Here is a 23,442-nt window from a genome sequence, read left to right as displayed (position 1 = left end):
ATATTTAAACTATATATATATGTTTCTATCTGTCTGTCTATTTATCTATCTATCTATCTATCTATCTATAAGATTAAGACAATATATAAGCCAATATATTTTGTAGATATATATATATATATATATATATATATATATATATAAACATATAATAACATATTTAAACTATATATATATATGTTTCTATCTATCTATCTATCTATCTGTCTATCTGTCTATCGATAAGATTAAGACTAATAAGCCAATATATTTCGTGGATTATATATATATATATATATATATATATATATATATATATATATATATATATATATATATATATATATATAATTATATAGATAGATAGATAGATAGATAGACAGTCTAACACACATAAACGTGTTTTAAACTTGTTTTTTAAAGTCAGGCACATAATGAGCATGTGCTGCACAGAACCAACACAGATCAAACTTCTGTTTTCCCCCCTGGAGCAGCTGCGAAGTAAGGAACTAGGAAGTACGAAGGGCACCAGGAGTATAGGAGTGGCTTACAGCACCTCCATCTACCTGGAGCCCAGAGGAGCTGGGGTGTGGATCGCTTAAACGGATATGAACCCGGCTGGAGTGGAGTGGCTACTTTGCAAGGTCAGTGTGATCGAGTAAGCTAAAAGGCTGTTAATGCAGCAGGTACGACGCGGAGTCCATGTACAGATCTCACCAACTGAATTCTGCTCCCGTTCTCCACACTCCTTCACACTCCTCCACAAAGTGTAGCCTCAGCGTGACTGTACTTGTGCTGCTTAGATTTTTTTTTACAGACTTCGATAGGATACAAGTATGTGTGTGATTGCTTTTATTTTCGAGCATTTTCTTTAATGGGACTTCTTTATTTGGCCGTATTGCACGGAGTTCGTGTCTAGGCAAGTCTGCGCAAGCAAAGTCCTCCGATTGCGCATTCCACAGCTCAGCCTGATAGCCCGTGCCGAGTCAATCCGGTACAGCCAACGTTAACTGTACAGTTACCTGTTCACATTCTGCGAGTCTGCACTCGATCTGGATGCGACGGCCATTCTTGTGACAGTGTAAAGCCACCTGTTCACAGTTAACGTGTCTTCTGACGGTTCTCTGGGCTTTGGAGGACGAGAGGCTTTAAAAGGCAGTTCTCAGGCCTCGTAGCGCACTGTTTATCCAAGGCCTGTGTGCTCAGTGAGGTGAAGGAGATACTTGCCAACAGCTAAAGCTTGATAAAGATCACCTTTTGGCTCAGTGTTTCCTTAACAACTCAAGTGCTAGCATGACTGAAATATGTAGCCTCTCTGTGCTCCTTCCACATTTGAAGACCCCACATACTCACCTTGCTTGGTTTGTGATTATTTGAATGCCTGTGTCCATTATATTAGCATTTCTAAGATTACAACACTCATGATCAGTATAGATTAAGATGTATAAACCATGAAGTGGTAAAATACTGTTTGTCTGTTTTTTCCAAGTCAGATCCTGCTCAGTTGGCTGAGTTGCATCACTGTGGTGCTATTTTAAGCTTCACCTAAAGCTTGAGACTTGTAGCCCAATAACGTAATTGCTTATTGTTTCATCATCTCACGTTGCGCAGAAGCTTGAAGATTCTTGATTAGTGGTTAGCTGTATACTTTCGTAGACAATAGGCCTCTTCTTTCACCTCATTTACTCTGCCTGTGCCCCTCAGCCTGGTGTTGGCAACTGCTTGCAAAAAGGATGACCTCTGGAGGTCAGATCTCACCCACATGTAATTAACCGTTCGCAAACCTCCTGAAACAGCAAGGCTCGTGGTGTCCTTGTCCATTCTCTCTGTTTACAGCAAAAACAAAAGATTGGGCTTATTACGGCTTTATCGTCACATATACAGCACTCTGCACTAGTTGTGTATTGGGGGGTTTTGATCACATTCAAAGTGTACGAAGGATTAGAAATCGGTTTAACAGTAAATACTCAAGCTAATACACTTTTAATACACCTGTACATATATACAGGTATATAATGGGCAGAATAGCAGCATAGGACAGTGAATCATCCAGCACATGTAGCCTCAGTCCTAGTGAGGAATTCACTGCCTCAGGGTAACAAAAACAGCAGGGTGGGAACAGATACTCTCAAAGACACACACACACTCCCTATGCTGTGCAACACTGCACTATATTTCTCAATCCAAGATGCTCTCAGACTGGTACAAAGTAAACACTGACCTTACAGATTCTCTCCTTGACAAATGATCTCTTGTCAAGATGTTGAAGATTCCACAGTAAAAGTTTGCAACTTAAGGCATTAGAAAGCAAGACAGCAGTAATAGCCACTGTACCCGTCATCCTTGCTTAAGTGTAAATCGGCATTGTTGGCCAAAGTTCAGTAGATTTGGTCATTTTCCCACTGTTTCAGTTTCTACCAATGACATTTTCGTCAATCCATGTTTGTAGAATGAGGTTCATTACCTTATAAAAAGTATATGATGTCAAAATTGGAGCAAAAGTATTTTTTGATTGATAACAATACAAGTTTTAAGCAGCTAAATGTTCTGAAAACCAGTAATGTCAAGTGATGTTATAGTAATAGTAAACTTTGCTTTACTGACTGATTCAGTTTTCAAGTCAGAGTGTCCACATTATACAGTTGCAAGAAAAGTAAGTGAAGTACCTTGTTTGGCTAATCAAACTAATAACATAAAAAACATTGTCCTGTACATGTCTTATTGAGCACGTCCACAGTGTAGGCTAGAAAAAGTAAGTGGGCTTCATAATTTGTAGATTCCCCATTAGCAACAATCATCTAATGTTGGACCATTCTTTACAGTAAATGTGTTTCAGTTCATCCATGCACATTCCTCCACAGCATCTTGATAGCTTTATGGTCAGGACTCTGGCTTGGCTCAACCATTCTGTGGTTTATTTACCTGTGCCCTTTGGGTCATTGTCTTGTTGCATCACCCAACATCCCTTTAGCTTTAGGTTATGGACTGTTGCGCTACCATTCTCCTTCTCCCCCTCATCTGCCCTTCCAGGAACCACTGTGGAATATCTAGGTGGTCTTGAGCAAACTTGAGAGTAGACGTAAAGTTTTTTTTGGACAGCAGTGGCTTTCTTTGAGGTGTCCTTCCATGAATTCTTGTTCAGTGTTTTTTTTTCATAGTGGACACATTAACTATTTTTGCAGTTTATAGAGCCTGTAAATCTTTTGCTGTTACCCTGCTCTCCTTTAGAATTGTCAATTTTTTTCCATTTGTAGACAGGTTGTCTAATTGTGGATTGATGTATAATCAGGATTGTTCTCTTGACCAAATTGTATTAGTAATCAATGCAGGAATCTAGGTAATTCCAAAGAGTTGACTTATTTATCTTTCTGTAGTATGCTCTCTTATCACATATGTTCCTATTTAGTATCAGATTAAGATTCTTGTGAAAATAATGAAACTTTCTGGTGCTATATGGTTTTTTATAAATACCATATATAGCTATATACAGCAGGAACCTTGTCATGGTGAAGACACTTTTAACATGCAAGGAACCAGTTAAGCATTCATATGGGTCTTTGAGTTGGTTGAAGGTATCAGTTGATGTATTGGTGCAGCCCTGCAAGTGATTCTTATCAACTATGACTGAGTGCATGCTCTTTACAGGCCTGAGGAAGCTGTGATGGTGTGCTTGTTGCTGTGAGAGGTTTTAAAGATGTCAGGTGATACCACCACACTTTCCTGGAAGGTGCCTAGTCCAGGCTCTGATGGGCCAAAGAGCCCTGTGTTTGGCCTTGCTGGAGAGGGTGGACCTGTGAAGATCCTCAAAGTGTGCTTCTGCAGCACCAACAACCTGAAGAACTTCAAACTTGTCAAGTGTGACAGTGCCTGGCAGATACGGGTAAGAGTCATGCAGTGTTTCTGGAATTTTTTCTGTAGATACTGCTAAAATTTATACATGTGCAAAATAAATTATATGAAAATGAATAAATAATGTTTAATATAGAATTACAACACCCTTTTGTTGTCACTGGCAATTATAACTAATAGGTTGTCAGCTTAAAGTTGTAGAAATATGATTTATACTAACTACTACTACTAATAATATTAATAATTATAATAGTAATAAATTCATTGAGCATTTATACTGGTTCTGTATTCTCAGCAGTTATCGCTAGCCTCCAATAAAGTAAGAGCTGAGAAGTTTATTCAAACAAATGTAATATTACTTCTAAATCAAAAATAGGAGCACTGTAATTTATATTTTACATACAGTTATTTGAAACAGACTATGTGACTCTCTTTGACCATCATCAGGCCATTATCCAGTCCATCTTGATTAGTGGCCGTTTGGGCCCTAATGTGCAGAACGGTGGATGCTTTGGTTTGAGACTCAAACACCTGAAGTCTGAGGAGCACTATTGGCTGCACCCAGACCTGACTATAGGAGATGTGGAGCAGCGCTACGAGAGACTTCATGTGGAGGCAGAGTGGAGGTGGAGAACACTTATTGGCAGTGTAATTGACAGAGTTGACATATATTAACCATATGTATTTTTTCCAATATTAGTGTTGTTGTGGTGAAAAGACATTTACAATCCAGTCAAAAGATTTGCACAATACTTTTGTTAAATCTGAAGTACCAGACCTGGATGTTACCGATGACCTTGACCTTACATTCTTACACTGACAATGTAACTAAAACAGCATTTTTCATCAAACATTTCCAGAGTCTGGCCTTATCCCGTTCGGATTATTATAATGCATTCCCTGGCTTACCAAAAATATATAGACACAGGTTGCACAGAATCCAGCAGCATTTTTTTTTATCAACATATACTATAAATCTCTTTATTGGCTTCCTGTTCATTACAGGATACATTTTAAAATTGGTATTTACAGTCATTAATGAACTAGCACCTTTATCTGTCAGATTGTTTTACTGAGTATCCTTCTCAATGACACCTAAGATCATGAAACATATGATTTCTTTCTGCTCAAACCATAAAAGAGTGGTGAGTAGGTCTGTTAAGATAATTCTGTTATTGACTTTTCATAGAATATTTGGACATGACCAAAATAATTTTTGCTAATCTTGATGTTGTCCATTTAGTTTTACCCATTAACAAGAATGAGCCAGTATGTCTACTAAACAGTGGTTTTATTTATTTGTTTATTTATTTTTATTGATGTATTTTTATTCATTTATATATTAAACATAGTTTTTCACAATTATTTCTGGGAAAAATCCAAAGTGGCCTAGTGGTGAGGTTGTGTTTAGTTCATATTTACCCAATCTGCAATAAAATGTATATGAAACATTCTCAGTTAGTGATTTTAAAAAGCAGCTTATAAGTATATCTTAAGACTCTTTTAGATTTCTAGTGTTTGTCATTATTTTCATAGTTCCTTGTTTTACCTGTTAAAAAAAGGAAACTGTTGAAAACATTTTATGATTATTATGTCTTTCATATTTTGTCATCATTTTAGATATGACCTGAGAATTCGCTACATACCAGCCAATTACTTGGAGACATTTAAAGAAGACAGAACTTCACTGTTATATCTCTATCATCAGGTATACACAGATCACATGTACATTTTTTTCTTTTTCCCATATGTGACAGTCTCTGATTATTATAATTGTCTGTTGATATATGTTGATCAAAGGTTCGCAATGACTATATGCAACATTATGCCAGTAAAGTCAGTGAAGGCATGGCACTGCAGCTGGGCTGTTTGGAAATCAGGTAAGCCCAATCATGATTCACTAGTTTCTGGATCAACAACACTCTATGACAAAATCACTGCCATTCGGTATGCTAGATATTTCCAGGATTCTGACCTGCTTCAGTGTAGAAGGTTTTTTTTGGTTGCTCCAATCTGCATGATGGTCTCTGTTTACCCTTCTGGCAGGAGGTTTTACAAAGACATGAACGCCAAAGGCCTTGAGAAGAAATCTAATTTTGAGTTGTTAGAGTAAGTATTTTTTTTATGTTTTCTCAATACCCTAAGGTAGCATTAATGCTCATTTATTATGTATCCTATATCAATTATTCAACATATGCAAATACATTCTTAATCATTTCTGCAACTGCTAAGAAAAGGTCATACTGGGACAATATTATGCTTTCTTTTAGGAAAGAAGTTGGACTGAACCTTTTCTTTCCGCAGAAACTAATAGACAGTAACAAGGTAAAATGCCGTTTTCATGACCTCTGAAATCATTTGTCTTCATCAGAACTGGTAATTAAGTGTGTTATTAGCAGGGTTATTATAGTATTAAATCAAATGTTTTGACATGTCTGTGGTTTAACAGTTTTCTTAAAAACTGGGAAACAAATTATTGCTTTTAAATTAGCTGTAAATTAGCATTTAACTCTAAAACACTGTTCTTAAAATCACCTTTACTTTAAATATTGAAGAGTGATGCCAGCATTTTATATGTTATTTGTCATTGGCTGTAATATGTTATAAATAATATTCAGCAATGCAGCACAGTATCCCTCTTCTTGTTTTCACAGTTTATAATTATAATATAATCTTTTTTGTGTTTTTGACAATTAATGCTTGTTGCTACAATAGCCAGCATGCCTGCAGCAACTGAAATTCCCTTCTTGGTGATTAAAATCCAGTCTACTGGCCTATTGTGGCTTATATTACTGTGATTACACATGCTAATGTTATATTCAGTTTTCTAGCATTAATTTTAATATTAGCTACAACATCTAACATTCTTCTGCCTTAACCAGCTAGCAATATTTCAGGTATCGGCCCACAGCTTGTAGATGTTTCAAATTTTCTTCCTGGCTACAACATCAAGTTTTTTTTCTTGTTGAGATGGACATATGGAACTTTAATTAATTTTTTATATTCTTAAAGCTACAATTTGTATTTTTTGACATTTACGTTTATAGTAACATAAAGTTATAGTTTTTTCAGTGCTAGTATTTATTTTGATAATAGTTGTCTTTTTGGCCCCCAGCCCAAACAGCTGAGGAAGATGATCCAGCAGACTTTTCAGCAGTACGGCACACTGAAAGAGGAAGAGTGCATTCTCAAGTTCTTTAAGACTTTTGGTGAATTCATTAACTTTAATGAAGAGGTTTTCCCATGTGAACTAGTGGTGAGTTCTGAGCTAAAGACTGGCCTCTGAAGTTTACAAGAAGGTTTTTAGTTGATTAGTTGATTGTACACTGTTTTTGAGCTGTGTGCTTCATAATTACATTTGGAGAGGGGATGTAAATATCTCACTTATTTTCTTAATAGCAAAGTTGGAGTTTAGCGGTGGATTTAGTTATTGGAGCAAGAGGGATTCGCCAGCGCACACATACAGATTCATCGGTAAGAACGTTTTGCGTTATGTTATATTATTACCTTCAGAGCGAATTTCTACAAACTACAGTTCACTTACACAGTTATTAAAGCCCTAATTAAGCAATGCCACAAGCTACACAGAGCTAGTGTATAAAGATAGTGAAAGACTGTGGCTATGAATATTGTATATTTTTAAACTATTTTTAGGCTCTGAAGTAGCTAAAACACGCTGGTTTTGAACTTTTTCTATCAGACGGTCTGTCTAGCAGAATTTAAACAGGTCCGAAGTGTCAAGAGCACGGCACAAAGTGACGGCAAAGCATTATTACAGGTCGAAATCAAAGGCGCCAAACAGGTAAGCGTCACATAGTGCTTCCGAGCTGTAAACTAGGGCTTGGCAATATGGTAAAAAACACTAGATCACGATATTTAAAGACATTTTTTACAATACACAAAATTTATCACAATGCATGTAACCTCAGACTAAATACATAAGTAACAACAGATTCCTAAAACTACTATTCAGATTCTCTCCTATACCGAGTACGCTGATTTTTATTTAACATCTGCTGCTCTTCATCTAATTAAACCAGTCTAATTATACTGTTATTAATGAAGTGAGCAGTTGGTCAGTGCTCTTTAAGCCCTAACTATATCCTTGATATGCTTAAAAAAGCTTATTGTGTATCATGATAACTAATTTTTAGCACAATATGATAAAATGTTTTCATATTGCCCAGCTCTACTATAAACCCTTGTTCATAATATACCACTGTAGTTTCTTCTCTTAGACCTCTTAGATAATACGACCCATAAGTCTTATTATGCCCATTTGCACTCCTCAGACTCTCTCTGTCAATGTGCCTACTCTGGCAATGGCAGAAAACATGGCGGATTTGATTGATGGATACTGCCGGCTAGAGAACAACACAGATTCATCACTGATTTCTCGGACAAATAAAGGTAGGACAGAAGTTGCATTTTTCTTTGCGGACCTCATGTAATTTACTAATCATTTTTTCTGACAAGACAAAGGACAGGGATGATCTACAAGCTTTAACCCAGATTAAGTCTCAGAAAACTGTTATATACTGATCCTAATCTATAATTACAGCGGCTTTCTTGCTTCGTACTTTGTTACTGCTACTGAATGATCCTCCTTCTTGTGAAACCTAAAAATAGGCAAGTGTGAGAAATAAGCCTAGTAAACTGAGGCTTACTTGACTTTTAGGTGCAGAGCTTCGGAGTGCTCTTCCTGCAATCCCCTCAGGGTAAGCAAGCACAATTCTTTCTTTATGCTTTGATTGCTTTCCTTTCAGTCCATGGCAATGGTTTTAATTAGCCTTGATTTAGGGGATTTCTATAAGTGGGGAATATTTTAGGGAGAATATTTAGGCACACTGTACATTTCTCTTGATCTCTTGACATTTGTCTTTCACCAGGCAACTCTCTGAACCCTTCAAAGACACTGAAAGGCACAGCATTAGTGAGTATTTCTACAGTCTGTCTCTGCTCATGACTATTCCAACCTTAAAATTCAAATCTGGTTTTATAACATCTCAGAAACATTAGTTTTAATTTGTCATTTTCAGACTCTGATATATACTGTGAAATTATGGATGAAAAGCCGCCTCCTCCTGGTAAGTAAAGTAATTTGTTTTTGTGCTTTACTTTATCTTACATTTCCAAGCTGTTTTATTTTGGATAATTGTGAAAACAGTAAAAAATCTTGTGTCTTGTGGTTAGTAGCGAAATTTGGAATCTCTAGGAAGGCCATTGTCTTGGGCCGGATCTTGGGGGCAGGCTTTTTTGGAGAAGTCTATGAAGGGGTTTATAAAAAAACAGTGAGTATTGTTGTTTTGTTCCACAGTTCCACACTGTACTTAAACTCTTTTAGTCTACAGCTGTTATCATTTTGCTATGTGTTAGATTTACATAATTTCTGTGTGTTGTTAGTTACATTTCCATTATATTTACATTTAAAAAGTTCACTTTCAACTTATTTCTGGTGGTTTTAATGTAAAAATTTTTATTAACTGTTTATTTTCTTCTTACAAACTCAAATTACAGTTTGATTATAATTATAATTTAAATATGTATATATATATATATATATATATATATATATATATATATATATATAATATTTAGTTTGTATAAATAAATTCTTTAATAATTTCTAATAACATATCTCCTCCTTTACTCTGAAAGTGTCAAATACATACTTTCCCTGCTTTTGTTTATTCATTGAGACATTCAAAAAGAGACATTTGCACCATGGAGGGTTGTAATTACTTTAACAGTGCAGAAATGTCATAATTTCTAAATGCATCATTTATATCATTTATAATTATATAGTCATTAAATTATAATTATGTAGTTTTATGACTCCATTTCAGATTCACCTATAGAAACTCTAAACATTGTCTAACAAAAGGCTGCTTGTCTGAATTAGAATGGGGAGAAGATCAACGTGGCTGTGAAAACTTGTAAAGACTGCTCACCTGATGTCATGGAGAAGTTCATGAGTGAAGCAGGTAAAGAGAAAAGCAGTCAATCAAAAAGGAATCAATCAATATTTAGAGTAAAATACTGAAAGAAATGACATCCCATCTGTTGCTCCATTACTAAATACATGTTGTTTCTGGATTGGCCTGTGCTCTTAGTTATCATGAAAACCCTGGACCATCCTCATATAGTGAGTTTGATAGGGATCATTGAGGAAAACCCTGTATGGATCATTATGGAACTCTACCAGCATGGGGAGGTAAGTAAGAACTTTTATTATTTGATTATTTAATGAAGCAAGATAATAATTTAGTTCCTATATAGTAAGATATATTTGGGAAACATGTGATAGGTGTTTCAGAGAGATTCTTCATTCTTATTTGCATTTTGGACAAAATCAATACAATTGAAACATGTAGGAAGCTGCTGACCATGCAATTGCATTTGCTGCAGCAGCTGCAATTGATCTAGAAAACTCAATTAAGAAAGTGGCATAGAAATGAGTGTGTAAACATTTTACTGGAGTCATAAAAAGAACTGTGTTTATGGGGGCGGGGTCTTTACTGAAGATGGATAGAGCCAAGAATCAGACTAACGAATATTGTGAACAGTACAGCAGGGGTCTGCAACAGGGGTGAGATTTACAAATACTTTGAAATCCTGCTTATGAGGACAACATATGCAGTGTGTTCCTGTTTCATTTGGCTAATGTAGAAGAGAAGCAGAATAGAAACTACTTGATCATATTTTTTTACACGGAAGCAACCAAAACTTACAGAGGATTCTTATGACATCAACAGCATGAAGTAGAACTACCTTAAAGAAACACAACCAGTACATCTGCTAGTGTGTAACTTATGTTACTAACACCCATGTGCTTCCCACACCTTTATATTTCCTTATCCAAGCTGGGTGACACATTATTTTGGCCAGATTGGCCACCCGGCCTGTTTAATGCTCAAAGAAAACACTGGATAACATAAGTACCTTGTTTCATCCGAAAACTATATATGATAAGTGCAAACACTGCAATCTAGTGCTCAGGGTTTAACCACAACACAAAATGAACTACTGTCTGCCGCCAATTTTTGCCTGTAAACTATTCTTTTAAAAAATATACTGTGTTTTTAATAATCGCTATAGTATTAAAAATATAGTTTCATTGATACTCAAGTGTATCAATATTTTTAACACCCCTACTATTAAGGTAATCCCTGTCCAAGTGACTGGACAGTATATGACTGTACTTGGTGTCTGAGGTAGTGTCTGTCACTGCCAGAGAGATCAGCAGAGGAATGTCCTCCAACGATGCAAATATGTCATTTTTAGTGCTATGTTAGCACCAAGCTAACGGTGTTACATAACCACATTCCCACACTGAGTTTATTGCTAATTAGAGCAGTTTCAGCTTACTTAACCAAGACATTTGAAGTTCATAACAGCCATTCAGCTACCATTCTTTACTTTCCAAAGACAGGAGCCAGAGTGGCTTTACAGTGCAGGGGTAGCTGCTTTCGTGTAACTGTTAGTGACCTACTGATTAGTAATGTGTCATTAGACAGAGTAACCAGAGCTGTCGTGTTAGCTTTTCTGAAATACGTCCATAAATTTCGAATGGTTCTGTTAAAGTTCGACATCGATATCATCGAATCAATATAACATGACTAACATCTAAGCCAAAAGTATAACTTAACCTTACACTGTGTATTTCACTTGCAGCTCGGGAACTACTTGACCCAAAACAAGAACACCTTGACCAATGTCACTTTAGTCCTGTACAGCCTACAGATTTGCAAAGCTTTGGTCTACTTACAAGGAAAGAACATGGTACACAGGTATGCAGTTCGAGTACGAGTGTGTCTTTGTGTAAACGGTGTCTTTTTCCATATTACATCAAAAGATCATTAATTTGTCCACACTAAATATAACAGAGACATTGCTGTGAGAAACGTGCTTGTCGCCACACCGGAGTGTGTGAAGCTGGGTGACTTCGGCCTGTCCAGATACATAGAGAACGAGGAATATTACAAAGGTAAGCCTCAGCTGTTTTGTAGACATGCATAAGCGATGAAGTGTTCAGAGCCCTGTGGCTGTTATATCTTAGTCAGGCAGCCACTTGAATATTAATGACAGGAGACTGAATAGGGCATGTGCTGAGGCATCAGTAACATGACAGAATAATCATGTTCACTCACTTCTCAGCCCTGCTTCTTATTCCAAGCACGCCTTTCCTTTCTTCTGAAGTGTTACTTATTACTGGATTGAGCAAAAGAGCTTTAATTAAGACAAGCGTCATGAAACGCTAGTCTCCTTTGTGGTGTCAGTTTCAGTCCGATATGCTCCATAAATAAAATCGCAAGAAGGCAAAGAAGAAAGCAAATGGCTGTATTAGCTATTTTCTTTATGAATGTTCAATCTGGGTTATATAGGAGACATAGTAATGGTAAAAGTCTGTTTTCATTTAGTGCAGACATCAGTCCCTACAAAGTAAAACATGAAGAAAATGTATTCTATTGTAATGTATTGTTAAAATTGTAAGAACCAGGGGAAATTAATGTGATGTTTTTTTTTTTTTATTCTGACTACAGTACGTTAGTAAGCTTCTTAGTAAAACTCTCTCTCCATGTCTTCAGCCTCTATTACTCGATTACCAATCAAATGGATGGCTCCTGAGTCCATCAACTTTCGCCGCTTCACCACAGCCAGCGATGTGTGGATGTTTGGTACGTCTTCAGACATTCTTCTGGCAGACATTTATATCCAGAGCAGCTTAAAGAAGTGCTTCAAAGCTTTTTTAAAAGGGACTGCTTTTCCTTTTCTGTTGGCAGTGCTTGTCAGTGGAGATTATATGGCATGTTAACGCAATTGAACACCTTTTCCACTCTCTATTTTCTTATCCCTTAGATTTAAACAGGCCATTTCTGTTGCATTGAGGTCCATTTAAGACTGATATGTGACAAACAAACTCTGTTCTGGTTGTCTGCCCTCCAATGTGCTTCATTTAAGAATCATTGAGAACTGAAATTGTCAAGAGAACTGCAAAATGAATCTGCACGGGAGTGGTTGGCTGAATAGGTTGGACTTCTGCAAGTGGCTTTGGCTATATTGCATTGGTGGAGGAAAGAGTGGATTCCATGAAATACCAGCAAATCCAGAAAGCAAAAATCAAACCAATCATCTGTTACAAAGTTGGAGCTAAAGAGTAGGTGGCTTCTACAATAGGATAATTATCAAACACATACCTCAAAATTCATCATGGACTACCCAACAAGACATTAGCTTTTAGTGGCCTTCGCAGCCCTCTGACCTAAATATCATGGACAATTTGTGAATAGACTTGTCTTGCAGTCACATTAATTAATCCATTAATATCTAGAGAATATTCTAAATGAAGTCTTGACTTAAAGGTGACCAATTTCTGAACAGGCCACACTGATGATTTTAAGTAACTGTGCATTAGAAACATACAAAAGAACCTTTGCAAAAAACTGTATTTAAATGGGGAGGGACCCAGGTAGGAAACATGATAGGTGCCCTTTAATGCTTAGTGATTTATATTGCTGTACATGATCTATGTTGCATGTGTAGGAAGCATGTGTATGCCCTCACTATGCTGATCCCAGCTATTGTATAGTACAGCTGGAACAGCGTAACATTTATAGAAATCCTGACAGGAACAATAAGAACATTAAATACTAATTAAATTAAATGGCCTATTTGATTCAGTGCTAAGAAAAAGTCAAGGGGGAAGCAATATAGACTGTATAAAACCAACACATTGAAATGAGGAAAAGCACAGACTAGACATTCTTTTTTAAAAAGCAAACATCCCCTTGAACCTGAGCAGCAGGCACATTTGAAAACGCTCTCTGACATATTGACATAATGAACATTGCTGTTTGTGGGCTTAAATAACATTAGACTGGCCAAGCTCCGAGGCCTGCCTTAAGAGGTATTTCCTGTAGGGTTCTCTGAATCATAATCATGGACATTTTATCTGTGATGGATGGCTCTTTACCAGAGAACTGCACTTGCAGGTGCAACATCATCGTTTTTGAGAGATGACTGCAGATATAGACAGTAGATTCCCCTGCAGTCTGCTGCACATCCATAAAACTGTGGCATTCAGGTCTGTCCTAGTGGAGGAGGCTGGGGTTGAAGTTTGCTGTGTACTTGTCAATCATGCTGTGTAGATAATTGTATGCCCTTAGAGCAGATTCAACAAGGGCTGGCCAGAGTTTGTACGGTTCCGCAGTGTAGGTTTCAGTCACTTTATCTTCTAATGTTTAGGCATACATTCATTAATAACAGTTCATTCTAAAATCCTGCTCTGGGACAGACATGCTGCTGTTTTATACCAATGATATCATGACCAAAAATGATCTTATTATGAAAAGACTCTATTATAATGAAATTACTTACACTGAATTACTGTATGTCATAACGCCTAACTGTGCACCTTCTCACATGTGAAGCTCTGTGTCTCACAGTTTGCCCTGATTGAATTCTCGCTGTGCTGTTTGCTTGCTTGTCCCTGTGCAGCCGTGTGCATGTGGGAGATCATGAGTCGTGGCCAGCAGCCCTTCTTCTGGCTGGAAAATCGTGATGTGATTAACCAGCTGGAGCAGGGCATCAGGCTGCCCAAGCCTGAGCAGTGCCCTCCTGCCCTCTACTCCCTCATGACCTGCTGCTGGAGCTACGATCCCAGCGAGAGACCCAGCTTTACAGAGCTGGTCTGCAGAATTAGGTGACTTACTGTCTTGATCTATCTTGTGAATCATTCCATGAAGAGTTATTTTTTGATGGTGTAAAAATGAATGTATTATATTTATAATTACACAATAATACACAAGTGAGATTGCTATATTTATTTATTTATTTGTTTATTTAAATATTTATTGATTGATTGATTGATTTGAGCCCATCTTTGTGGTGTCTTCCTTTACTTTACCTTTTTTTATTTTTCAATGATACAGTGATGTCCACACAATGGAAAAGGAGATGGAGGTGGAGAAGGAGAGAGACAGAGTTCGCGCCACTAAGTTTCTGGAGCCCAAGTTTACCGAGCCTCCTCCAAAGGTATCCGTAGGTCTTTTCTTGCTGGCCTGCAGTGCATGTGTAATTCATTCCTGCATTGATGTCATAATTTTTTTGTGTGCAGCCCACGAGACTGAACCCTGGGCGCTTTGGGAACACGCTCAGCATTGGTCTTCATATTCAAGTAAGCTGCTCAACAGACATTGTCTGTAGTTTAGGTTTTAATTTAGATTTTTATTCATTACACTGAAAGAAGATGGGCTTGGGCCCACATATGTACAGTACTGTACAAACATCTCGGATGCTTGAGTATTGTCTAAAAGTAGTCTTTTATCTCCTCACAATGCTACTAATATGAGAACAAATACAAGGATCTTTAATCGATCAATACAGCAAGTCCTCTTCTTAAATAAGTCTTGTACTATTTGTAATTATTTCCTGTAAGTGTAATGTGCTCTCTTCCACAGTTGAATGAAGCATTATGTGCCAGTTCTCCAGACCTGGCCAGTCCTTGTGACTATCAGTCACCCATAGACTCCACCAACAACCTCACTGTTCCTACCATGGCCCCTCGTCGCCTCAGTCTGGGAGTAAGACCTGTTCTCTCCTCATTTCTTGATGTGTAGGCTGCTGTTGTATGTCAACATCGCTTCGCTTCTACAGTAGTGGTTCCCAACATTGCTCCCAGAGTAGCCATGTTATACATGTTTTAGTATTTTCCCTGCTCCCTACTATCTTATTCACTTAAAACGACTTATTAAATTATTTACTTATAAGGGCTTAAAACCCCTTAAACCCTTAGAAGTCGAGTTATTACTGTAATTTGTAATACTACTTAAGTGTAATCACTCAACAGCTTTATTGCTTTACATTAAATCACATACACATTTACCTTCACATGTACCCTCATGTTTATATTTGTTCCAGTGTCAATGGTTCTGCATTCCACAAAGCAACAACTTTAAATGGACTCAAATTCAAAGCAGAGTAAAATGCACACCTTATTATTTATTAACACAATTGTGGAATTGAATGAAAGTTTCTAATCTGCACTTTCGACAGATTTTCTCTGTTGAGCTATGAATAAGAAATAATTCATATTACATTTATTATATGCTTTTGTTCCCAGCAATAGCAGTAATAGGGTTATTGGCTGATTAATTATAGTGATCACCAAAATAACACCCCAATCAGAGAACAACTGTTTTTCAGTTCTTTAATTGAGAAGTAAACACAGCCTCTGTAAGTAACATAAACACATTCAACACAACATTTTCTGCAAATCCAAATGCACAGTCATAATAAAATAAAAATACAATAAAAATGATTGCATTGTTGTTTTGGCCTGTGCAAAAGTTTGGATGCCCTAAGCATTGCAAAATTTCCAAGCTTTATAAATTCTCTGACTCTCCAAACCTTGTCATGGCACTTAGCAACCATAGGCTCTTCTAATGGAAAAATAAATTAAGTAATTGCTGCCCACAAGGCAGAGGAAGGCTCTAAGAAGGTGGCCAAGCATTTTCAGCTTGTGGTTTCGACAGTGCAGACTATTATCAAACAGTTGCAGTTCAAGGAAACTGTAGAGGTCAATATGGGGTCTGGAAGACCAAGAAAAGCCTCTGAGAGAAGTACTCATATGCTATAAGAACATCAAGGTAGTGTATGAAAGTTTAGCTGAGTCAAGAGAGTGGTGCAGTGTTGCTGGCACAAACAGAATCTTCATGAAAGATTCAATAGAAGGAGACCTTACTTGCAACCTTGTTACCAACCTTAGTGAATAAAGTATGCGACAGAAGAGTTTTGAAAATAAGTGCTGTTTACAAAACAGATCTCTTTGGCCACAATCTGCAAAGTTTGGGGGAAAAATCAGTTGCATTTATTGAAAAGAACACCTTACTGTGAAGCATGGGGGTGGATCTATCTTGTTTTGGTGTTGTGTTGCAGCAAGGGCATTGGCAATTGTGTTAGTGGAGAGAATGGATTCCACAAAACACCAGCACATCCTGGTGGCAAATATCTGAGAAACAAGAAATGAGAAAGGCTTCTACAATTCATAACTGTTAATGATTCAAAATATATCCCAAAATTCTTTCGAATAACCTAAAGAGATTTTTTGAGCTTTCTGGACTGATCTTAAATAAGCCGTCAATGGGGGTTGACCCAAGAATATCTCAGAACTAGAGGCCTCCTGCAAAGAGGAGTGGAAAAAACTCAAGAACTTAATGACTTTTAGCTGCTGCAAACAGCAGTGTTTGCAGCATTGCCAGAGCATGCCTCCATATTTACTAACCTATAGGAATGTTGAAAATACTTATTGTGAAATGTACTTTTCATAAATGCTTAATACAAAGACACCTACTATTTTTAACTGAACCCTTATATGCACGGATGTGTTTAAGGAAGGGGAGTTCAGCGTAGGGCCATCTAGCATGGAGGATGCACAGCGCCTGTGGCAGGCAGAGAAGCAGCGAATGAAAGACACCATAAAGAAACAGAAAGAGGACATGCTGGAGGACAAGTACTGGCTAGACAAGGAGGAGAAACTTTTGGTGAGGAACTATATTACTTCTCTTTTTTATCTATAATAACACTGAAACACCCACAAAACACCCAATACTTTACACTCTCTATTCCCTTTTGCTAAATTAGTTTCATGGTTATCTCTCATCTTATTCACTGCTGGTTTTTATTATTGTTGCTTATTCTTTAAGGACCCCAAGACTAAAGAAAAGGCCGTTGTGGATCTGGTAGGTGGTCTTTATGTCCTGTACCTGCTATTACACCATGAGGTGCCAGTTTATTAGGCACATCTTTTCTTATATCTACACTCAGTGGCCCCACTGAGCCCCCCTCTACCTGACTGCCATGGGACCAAAACTGACCAGCCAATATTTTGAGGGTGAATTTTAGTGGCAGGCTAATGTATATTTGGTATCTTATTACTGGTTATGCTATGTGATGAGTCTGACCCTAGGTCAAATAACATGTTTGGATTTTCTAAGTTAAAATTTGTACACATTCTTATTCATATTGTCAAACACTGCCATATTTATATATAAGTTTTTTATTTATTTATTTATTTATTTTTTTTTTTATTTATTTGACCTATTTTCACTCTCATTTAAACAGGGGAGTTTATACATTTGTATACAATTGTATGTGGGGAGATTGCATTCCATTGAAAAAATTATATTACTGTGCAGTACTGAAGAACTTTTTGGATTGTCAGTTAACGCTGCTAAATTGCTTTTACTATGTAGACCGTTTGATACGCCCATCATCTTGGTACTAATTTTAAACTGATTAAAATGTACTTGTTTCTACATAATGAATGTCACATCTGTCTATATGTAGATGTATAAACACTCTCTGACCAAATACATTATGAATTGTGAATACATGAAATGAGATACACAGTACGTCTGACTTTAGTCGTGACTATAGAAAGAAGTAGAGAGTGCCTCTTCAATAAATGTTTTCCCTTCTTGATTTCTCTCTGTCCTGTCAGCCACCGGACCCTCAGTCTACTTTGGGTAAGCAACCATGTACTGCCTTAGTCCACACAATACAGGGTTTGGTTTCTGTCTAAAATATAATATCTATAAGTGTTTGGACAAGAACACATTTTTGTAATTGGGTTTCTCTACAGCACTACTGACTGTGATGCGCAGGATGTGATTAAAGTGTAAACATTCAGCTTTAATTGAACTGATTTAAAATATTGCATGTTACTACTGTTTAGGAATTGCAGTCATTTTACATGGTCCCTCCTTTTTAACAAGTGCAAAAGTAATTGTACAGTTTACTGATACGCAGGTTTATGGCCAGATGTGGCCTGTTATCATGTTAGAATGTTTGCTTATTAATTAAGGAGATACAAGGTCTGGAGTTGAATTTGCATTTGGTAGCTTTTCATGGGAACTCTTAATATGAAATCCAAAGAGGTGTTGACATTAGGCTGAGAAAACAAAACAAACCTTTCAGAGACATAGAGCAGAAACTTGCACTGGAAAATGTGGTAAATTAGGTACTTAAACTGAAGAAGCGTTTGGGGATGGCCGTAGGTTCCAGACTTCAAATGATAATTAACAGCAAGGGGTTTGTATCCGTGTGTTAAAAATAATACTTTAATAATAACACTATTCCTACACAATTATGGTCCTTATGGACCTGACTGTAAACATCTTTTCAGGTTGTGTTTCATTGTGTTGTGTTTTGTGCATTTTCTCTTACCTTACTTTTCTCTTGAAACTGCTATTATAGCTGACCTTCAGATGCCCCCTGCAAAGCCCCCCAGAATTTCAGTGCAGGTAATGACACACTGGACTCATCAACTCATCAGTTAATAAACTCCTTTTAGAGTTGCAGGGGTGTGTTAAATCAGGAAATCCACTAAAATGTGCAGGTCAAGGTGCCTCCAGGACCAGGATTGAGAAACACTGTTTTGGAATTTAAAGGAATACTGTTATATTAGTTCATATTTATGTAAAGTAGCAGAAAAAGAGGGAGACAGAGACACTTCCTTTCCTCTCCTCTCTGTTCTTTCAGGCTGAGTCTTCCTCTCTTTGCCACATTCTAACTCCCCCAGCCATTCTCTTGCTCATTTTAATCATTGTTATTGCCCTCTGCTCTTTCTGTCAGCCTGCCCCTACAGCAGAGCTGGACCGCTCTGAAGACAAGGTGTACCAGTATGTCATGGATCTGGTTAAAGTGGTCGTGCAGCTAAAAAACGATGTGAACACACTGCCCTCCACTGAGTATATAAGCATAGTGAAGGTAAGTGTTTTGTACTAATGTGATTTCAGGCTGAAGTGTGCTTTAATATGGGCCAAGCAACTTGAACTGTTTGTTAGTGTGGCAAAACCCAAATCTGAGGAAACAGACTACAAACAGAGCTTAGTCCATTTTAAGCTAAGGACCTTGCTGACACAAACTTGGTATTCTATATCTGGATAAATTTGAGGGCCAGTTTCACAGATACTGATTATGCTTAGTCCTGAAATACATTCCAGTCTGTGGCGAATATTCATTGTGTGTCCATTTTTACTTTGGACAGAGATGCTCAGTCTTGTCCCTGGAGATATGCTCTCCCGCTGAGCTATCCAATATAGCAGTCTAAGTTAATATAATGGTCTTAGTCATGTTCTTGTACTGTGGTTCTTCATTCTTTTCATTAAAAATATCTTTTTTTTTCTTTCTTCCTCACAGTCAGTTGGATTGTCATTAAGGGATCTGATTCACAGTGTAGATGATATCCTTCCATCTCTGCATGGGTCTGTCAGAACAGAGGTAACTTCTATACTTAGCCACTGTCCCCTTGTAGACTGACTTACCTTTCCCCTTCTCTATCCTCGCCTCGCAGATTCTAATATACATCTTTTTTAAGCATCCACTTTTTACACTGTAAAAATAATGTCCAAATCAATTTTGTAAATGAGATCTATGAGTGTCTATGAGTGTAAAGAGTCTTTTTAATCCCTTATTCCACTACTAAGGATTACTAATCGGTAATTCAATGCAATCCAAACTAGCTGAGTTGTTTCTAAGATGTAACATGGGGGGGGGGGGGAGAGGTTAAGAGGGAGTTGAAGAGGTTAAAGTTTGAAGAACTTTCACATTATGAAAAGATTCTAAGAAGATCCCTTGAATTCACACAGAACCTTTTCATTATGGGAAGGTTCCTTAAACCCATGAAAACTTATTTACACTTGCACATCTCCTTCTCAAACAAAGACTTTTAGGAAACCAAAAGTGGTTCTTCCATGGCTTTGCTCAAAGAATGTCGCGTGAAAAAAAAAAAAACAGTGAGCCTCTTTCCACAATGTTGGATCCCCTTTGTGAAAGGATTGTGGACCCACTTTTTCTATCAGAACATTTCCAGTTCCTTGATAATTTTGAATAATTTCAATGGATTGCCTTCTTCCATACAGGATTTCTTTTGGATTCAGATCTGGAAACTTGGAGGGACATTGCAATTATTTTGGGCCCTATAAACAGTTCTTTTCCCCAAATTGATTCCTGTAAATTCCTAGTACTGCATATGTTTTTAAAAAGAAATCACTACTCTTAAAATAATAAATTAATATATGGAAAAAATAAATAAATAATGGAAATAATAAATTAATATATGAATGATTTCTTTAAATATTTTTGAGACAAAATTTTATTTGGTTGATTCTGTTCAGTTTTTTGAGATGGGTCATTACTTCTGGAGTTGACTGTATGTTCCTCTTCATAGTAGGAGCCTACTTTTTTGGCCAGTTAAGCATTATAAGATACTGCAAGAGAATAAAGAGCAATCCAGCTGTTGATAAGAAGATGCCTAGTGGTACGCCAAAGTATTGAGGCATATGAGGCTCTTATGGTTTTCTTCTTTTCCCAGATTGAGGGCACCCAGAAGCTGCTGAATAAAGACATGGCAGAGTTAATCAATAAGATGCGGCTGGCCCAGCAGAACTCCATCACCTCTCTGAAGGAGGAGTGCAAGAAGCAGATGCTGGCGGCAGCTCACACGCTGGCCATGGACGCCAAGAACCTGCTGGACGCTGTGGACCAGGCACGAGTACGCGCCAACCTGGCCAAGCCCAAACCTGAGGATGCAGTCACTCCAGAGACAGACTAGAGAATGAGAGAGCCTGGTGCATTTTAAGCTAAGGACCTTGCTGACTCGTTAACTTGGTATTCTATATCTGGATAACTTTGAGGGCCAGTTTCCTGGATACTGATTATTCCTGGTCCTAAAATACATTCCAATCTGTGGGGCTTATTCATTTGGTATCCATTTTAGTGTTGGACAAAGATGCTCAGCAATGTCCCTGGAAATGCACTCTCTTGCAGAGTTTACAAAAAAAAAAGGATTCAAGCAGCATCTTAAAATTAGTTTGATATTTTAGGGTAAGAAAATAACTGTATTATAACAAATTTCTTGGAGCTGTGTTGAATTAGACTTAAACTACTCTACAATGCAGTCTCTGTACAAAACATGTTTTTATATCATTAAAATATAAAAAAATGACACAATGAGATAATGAGATAATTTGCTATACTACATTATAGTGTCAGGTTCCAGGTTTGAGTGTTTCTAGAATAGTTCAGTACAGGACTTGTGGTCATCCTGTTTTTACACTGGTTAGAGCATTACTTGTCTAAATTGTCTAAAGGCAGCATATTTCTCACATACATTTATACATCCTTTTTGTGTTTAGTGTATTAATGCATGAATGACATGCTTATTATTATTAGGAGCTAGTATTTTATTGTTAATCTATGAGAACCTCATGACTTTACAAATCAGGCTGTTGTGTTCCTCAACTGTGTCCTCAAAACTGTGTCATTAAAATGTATTATATCAAACCTTTCTGAGACTGTTCAGTGATACAAAATAGCTGTTGCTGTTGGAGTTGTGTACATTTTATTGCCGGGGTTTATTAATTTATTGGGTTGTTTTTATCAATAATTAATAGCAATTAGTAGTAAACCTACAAACACAAGAACACATAGTGCCATTAAAAGTTGTTAATTAGTATTATATATGAATGCTTCCCTAGTATGTTTGCCATTCCAAAAATAGTATTATAACTTTTACTGTTGGAGTTTTTTATAGATATTACTGTGATATTACTGTGTTAAATATATTATTGTTAACTCAAGTTAATATTGTTAATGAATCATTTTGTTCAGTTTCAGTATCATAGATGCATCTTGTGCAGATCTAGTGAACTTATGTCATTGTACAGGTGAACTTGGCACAGTACCATTAAAACTCTGCTAATTTATAACAAAGGCTTCTAGTTACTTCTATACATAGCATAAATCAGCAATATTCAGCATCTTACTGCCTATATCAGACCTCTAATTTTGTAATTTTGCAGCAGCAAATTCATGCTCTATGAGTGAGTTCATGCTCTATGACCAAGTTTTGTCAACATGCTCTTTTTGAGAATAGTTGAGCATTTATATATATATATATATATATATATATATATATAAATGCTCAACTATTCTCAAAAATATATATATAAATGCTATGTGCGAAGTTCTTACTAATAATAGGCATTGCAATGTTAACACTGGGCTATTCACTTGGCTATTCATGGCGATCCTTGGTTCCATTCTCAGGGAAATTAATGGACCTCTCGCTATATATATTTATAGTAGTATTCATTGTAATATTCTAGTAGTGGTGTCGACGCTATATCTAGTTTACTTACACTAACCTTCATAAAGCCTCATCTCATTAGTTACTTAAATATAGTATGGGTCTATTTATGTTTCAGCATTGCAAAGTTCAGCTTTATAGTTAAATGGGAAAAATAAAACTTGCAGTTGCAGCATGTAGTGCATTACAGGTTTGGTTAAAAAGATTTGCCAGCACAGCATTATAACTGAAGAACTTGCCGACACTTCAGTGAGGTTATGCCAGCACACATCACATCACATCCTGTAAATTACATTACTTAAGAACCTGATCCACTGATCCATGAGAGAGAGAGAGAGAGAGAGAGAGAGAGAGAGAGATTTAGACACAGAGAGATTACTTGCACTTCTCCACAACACTTTTTAAGGTGCCACATTTTATTCAACAGCATTCACTGCAAGGTTTTGCATTCAAAGACAAGTTTG

General features: G+C 36.9%; 1 protein-coding gene across 1 annotated transcript; it reads left to right on the top strand.

Moving 5' to 3' along the window:
• Positions 1-555: 555 nt before the first annotated feature.
• ptk2bb (protein tyrosine kinase 2 beta, b) lies at positions 556-22,306 on the top strand. The gene is made up of 31 exons (XM_072682727.1): positions 556-623; positions 3,625-3,859; positions 4,276-4,454; positions 5,449-5,536; positions 5,629-5,708; positions 5,875-5,937; positions 6,099-6,153; positions 6,944-7,084; positions 7,228-7,302; positions 7,529-7,630; positions 8,121-8,238; positions 8,507-8,546; positions 8,718-8,761; positions 8,868-8,915; positions 9,022-9,119; positions 9,731-9,812; positions 9,942-10,042; positions 11,503-11,618; positions 11,715-11,815; positions 12,417-12,506; positions 14,326-14,530; positions 14,760-14,862; positions 14,945-15,004; positions 15,288-15,410; positions 17,220-17,369; positions 17,532-17,567; positions 18,329-18,353; positions 19,084-19,130; positions 19,462-19,596; positions 20,029-20,109; positions 21,203-22,306. Exons 2-31 carry the CDS (start codon positions 3,674-3,676, stop codon positions 21,440-21,442), a joined length of 3,012 nt encoding a protein of 1,003 aa, XP_072538828.1. The 5' UTR covers positions 556-623; positions 3,625-3,673; the 3' UTR covers positions 21,443-22,306.
• Positions 22,307-23,442: the final 1,136 nt, after the last annotated feature.

This window comes from Salminus brasiliensis, chromosome 1 (genome assembly GCF_030463535.1).
Source record: "Salminus brasiliensis chromosome 1, fSalBra1.hap2, whole genome shotgun sequence".
In the NCBI taxonomy this organism is placed as follows: Eukaryota; Metazoa; Chordata; class Actinopteri; order Characiformes; family Bryconidae; genus Salminus; species Salminus brasiliensis.
This window is presented reverse-complemented; position numbering and strand designations above follow the sequence as displayed.

What these genes read in the sequence shown, in the direction of transcription:
- ptk2bb (XM_072682727.1), top strand. Translation starts at nt 3,674, where the DNA reads ATGTCAGGTGATACCACCACACTTTCCTGGAAGGTGCCTAGTCCAGGC. An exon ending in TGAAAAGCCGCCTCCTCCTG is followed by an intron (nt 8,916 to 9,021) that starts GTAAGTAAAGTA and finishes TCTTGTGGTTAG; the next exon opens with TAGCGAAATTTGGAATCTCT. An exon ending in GAGCTGGTCTGCAGAATTAG is followed by an intron (nt 14,531 to 14,759) that starts GTGACTTACTGT and finishes TCAATGATACAG; the next exon opens with TGATGTCCACACAATGGAAA.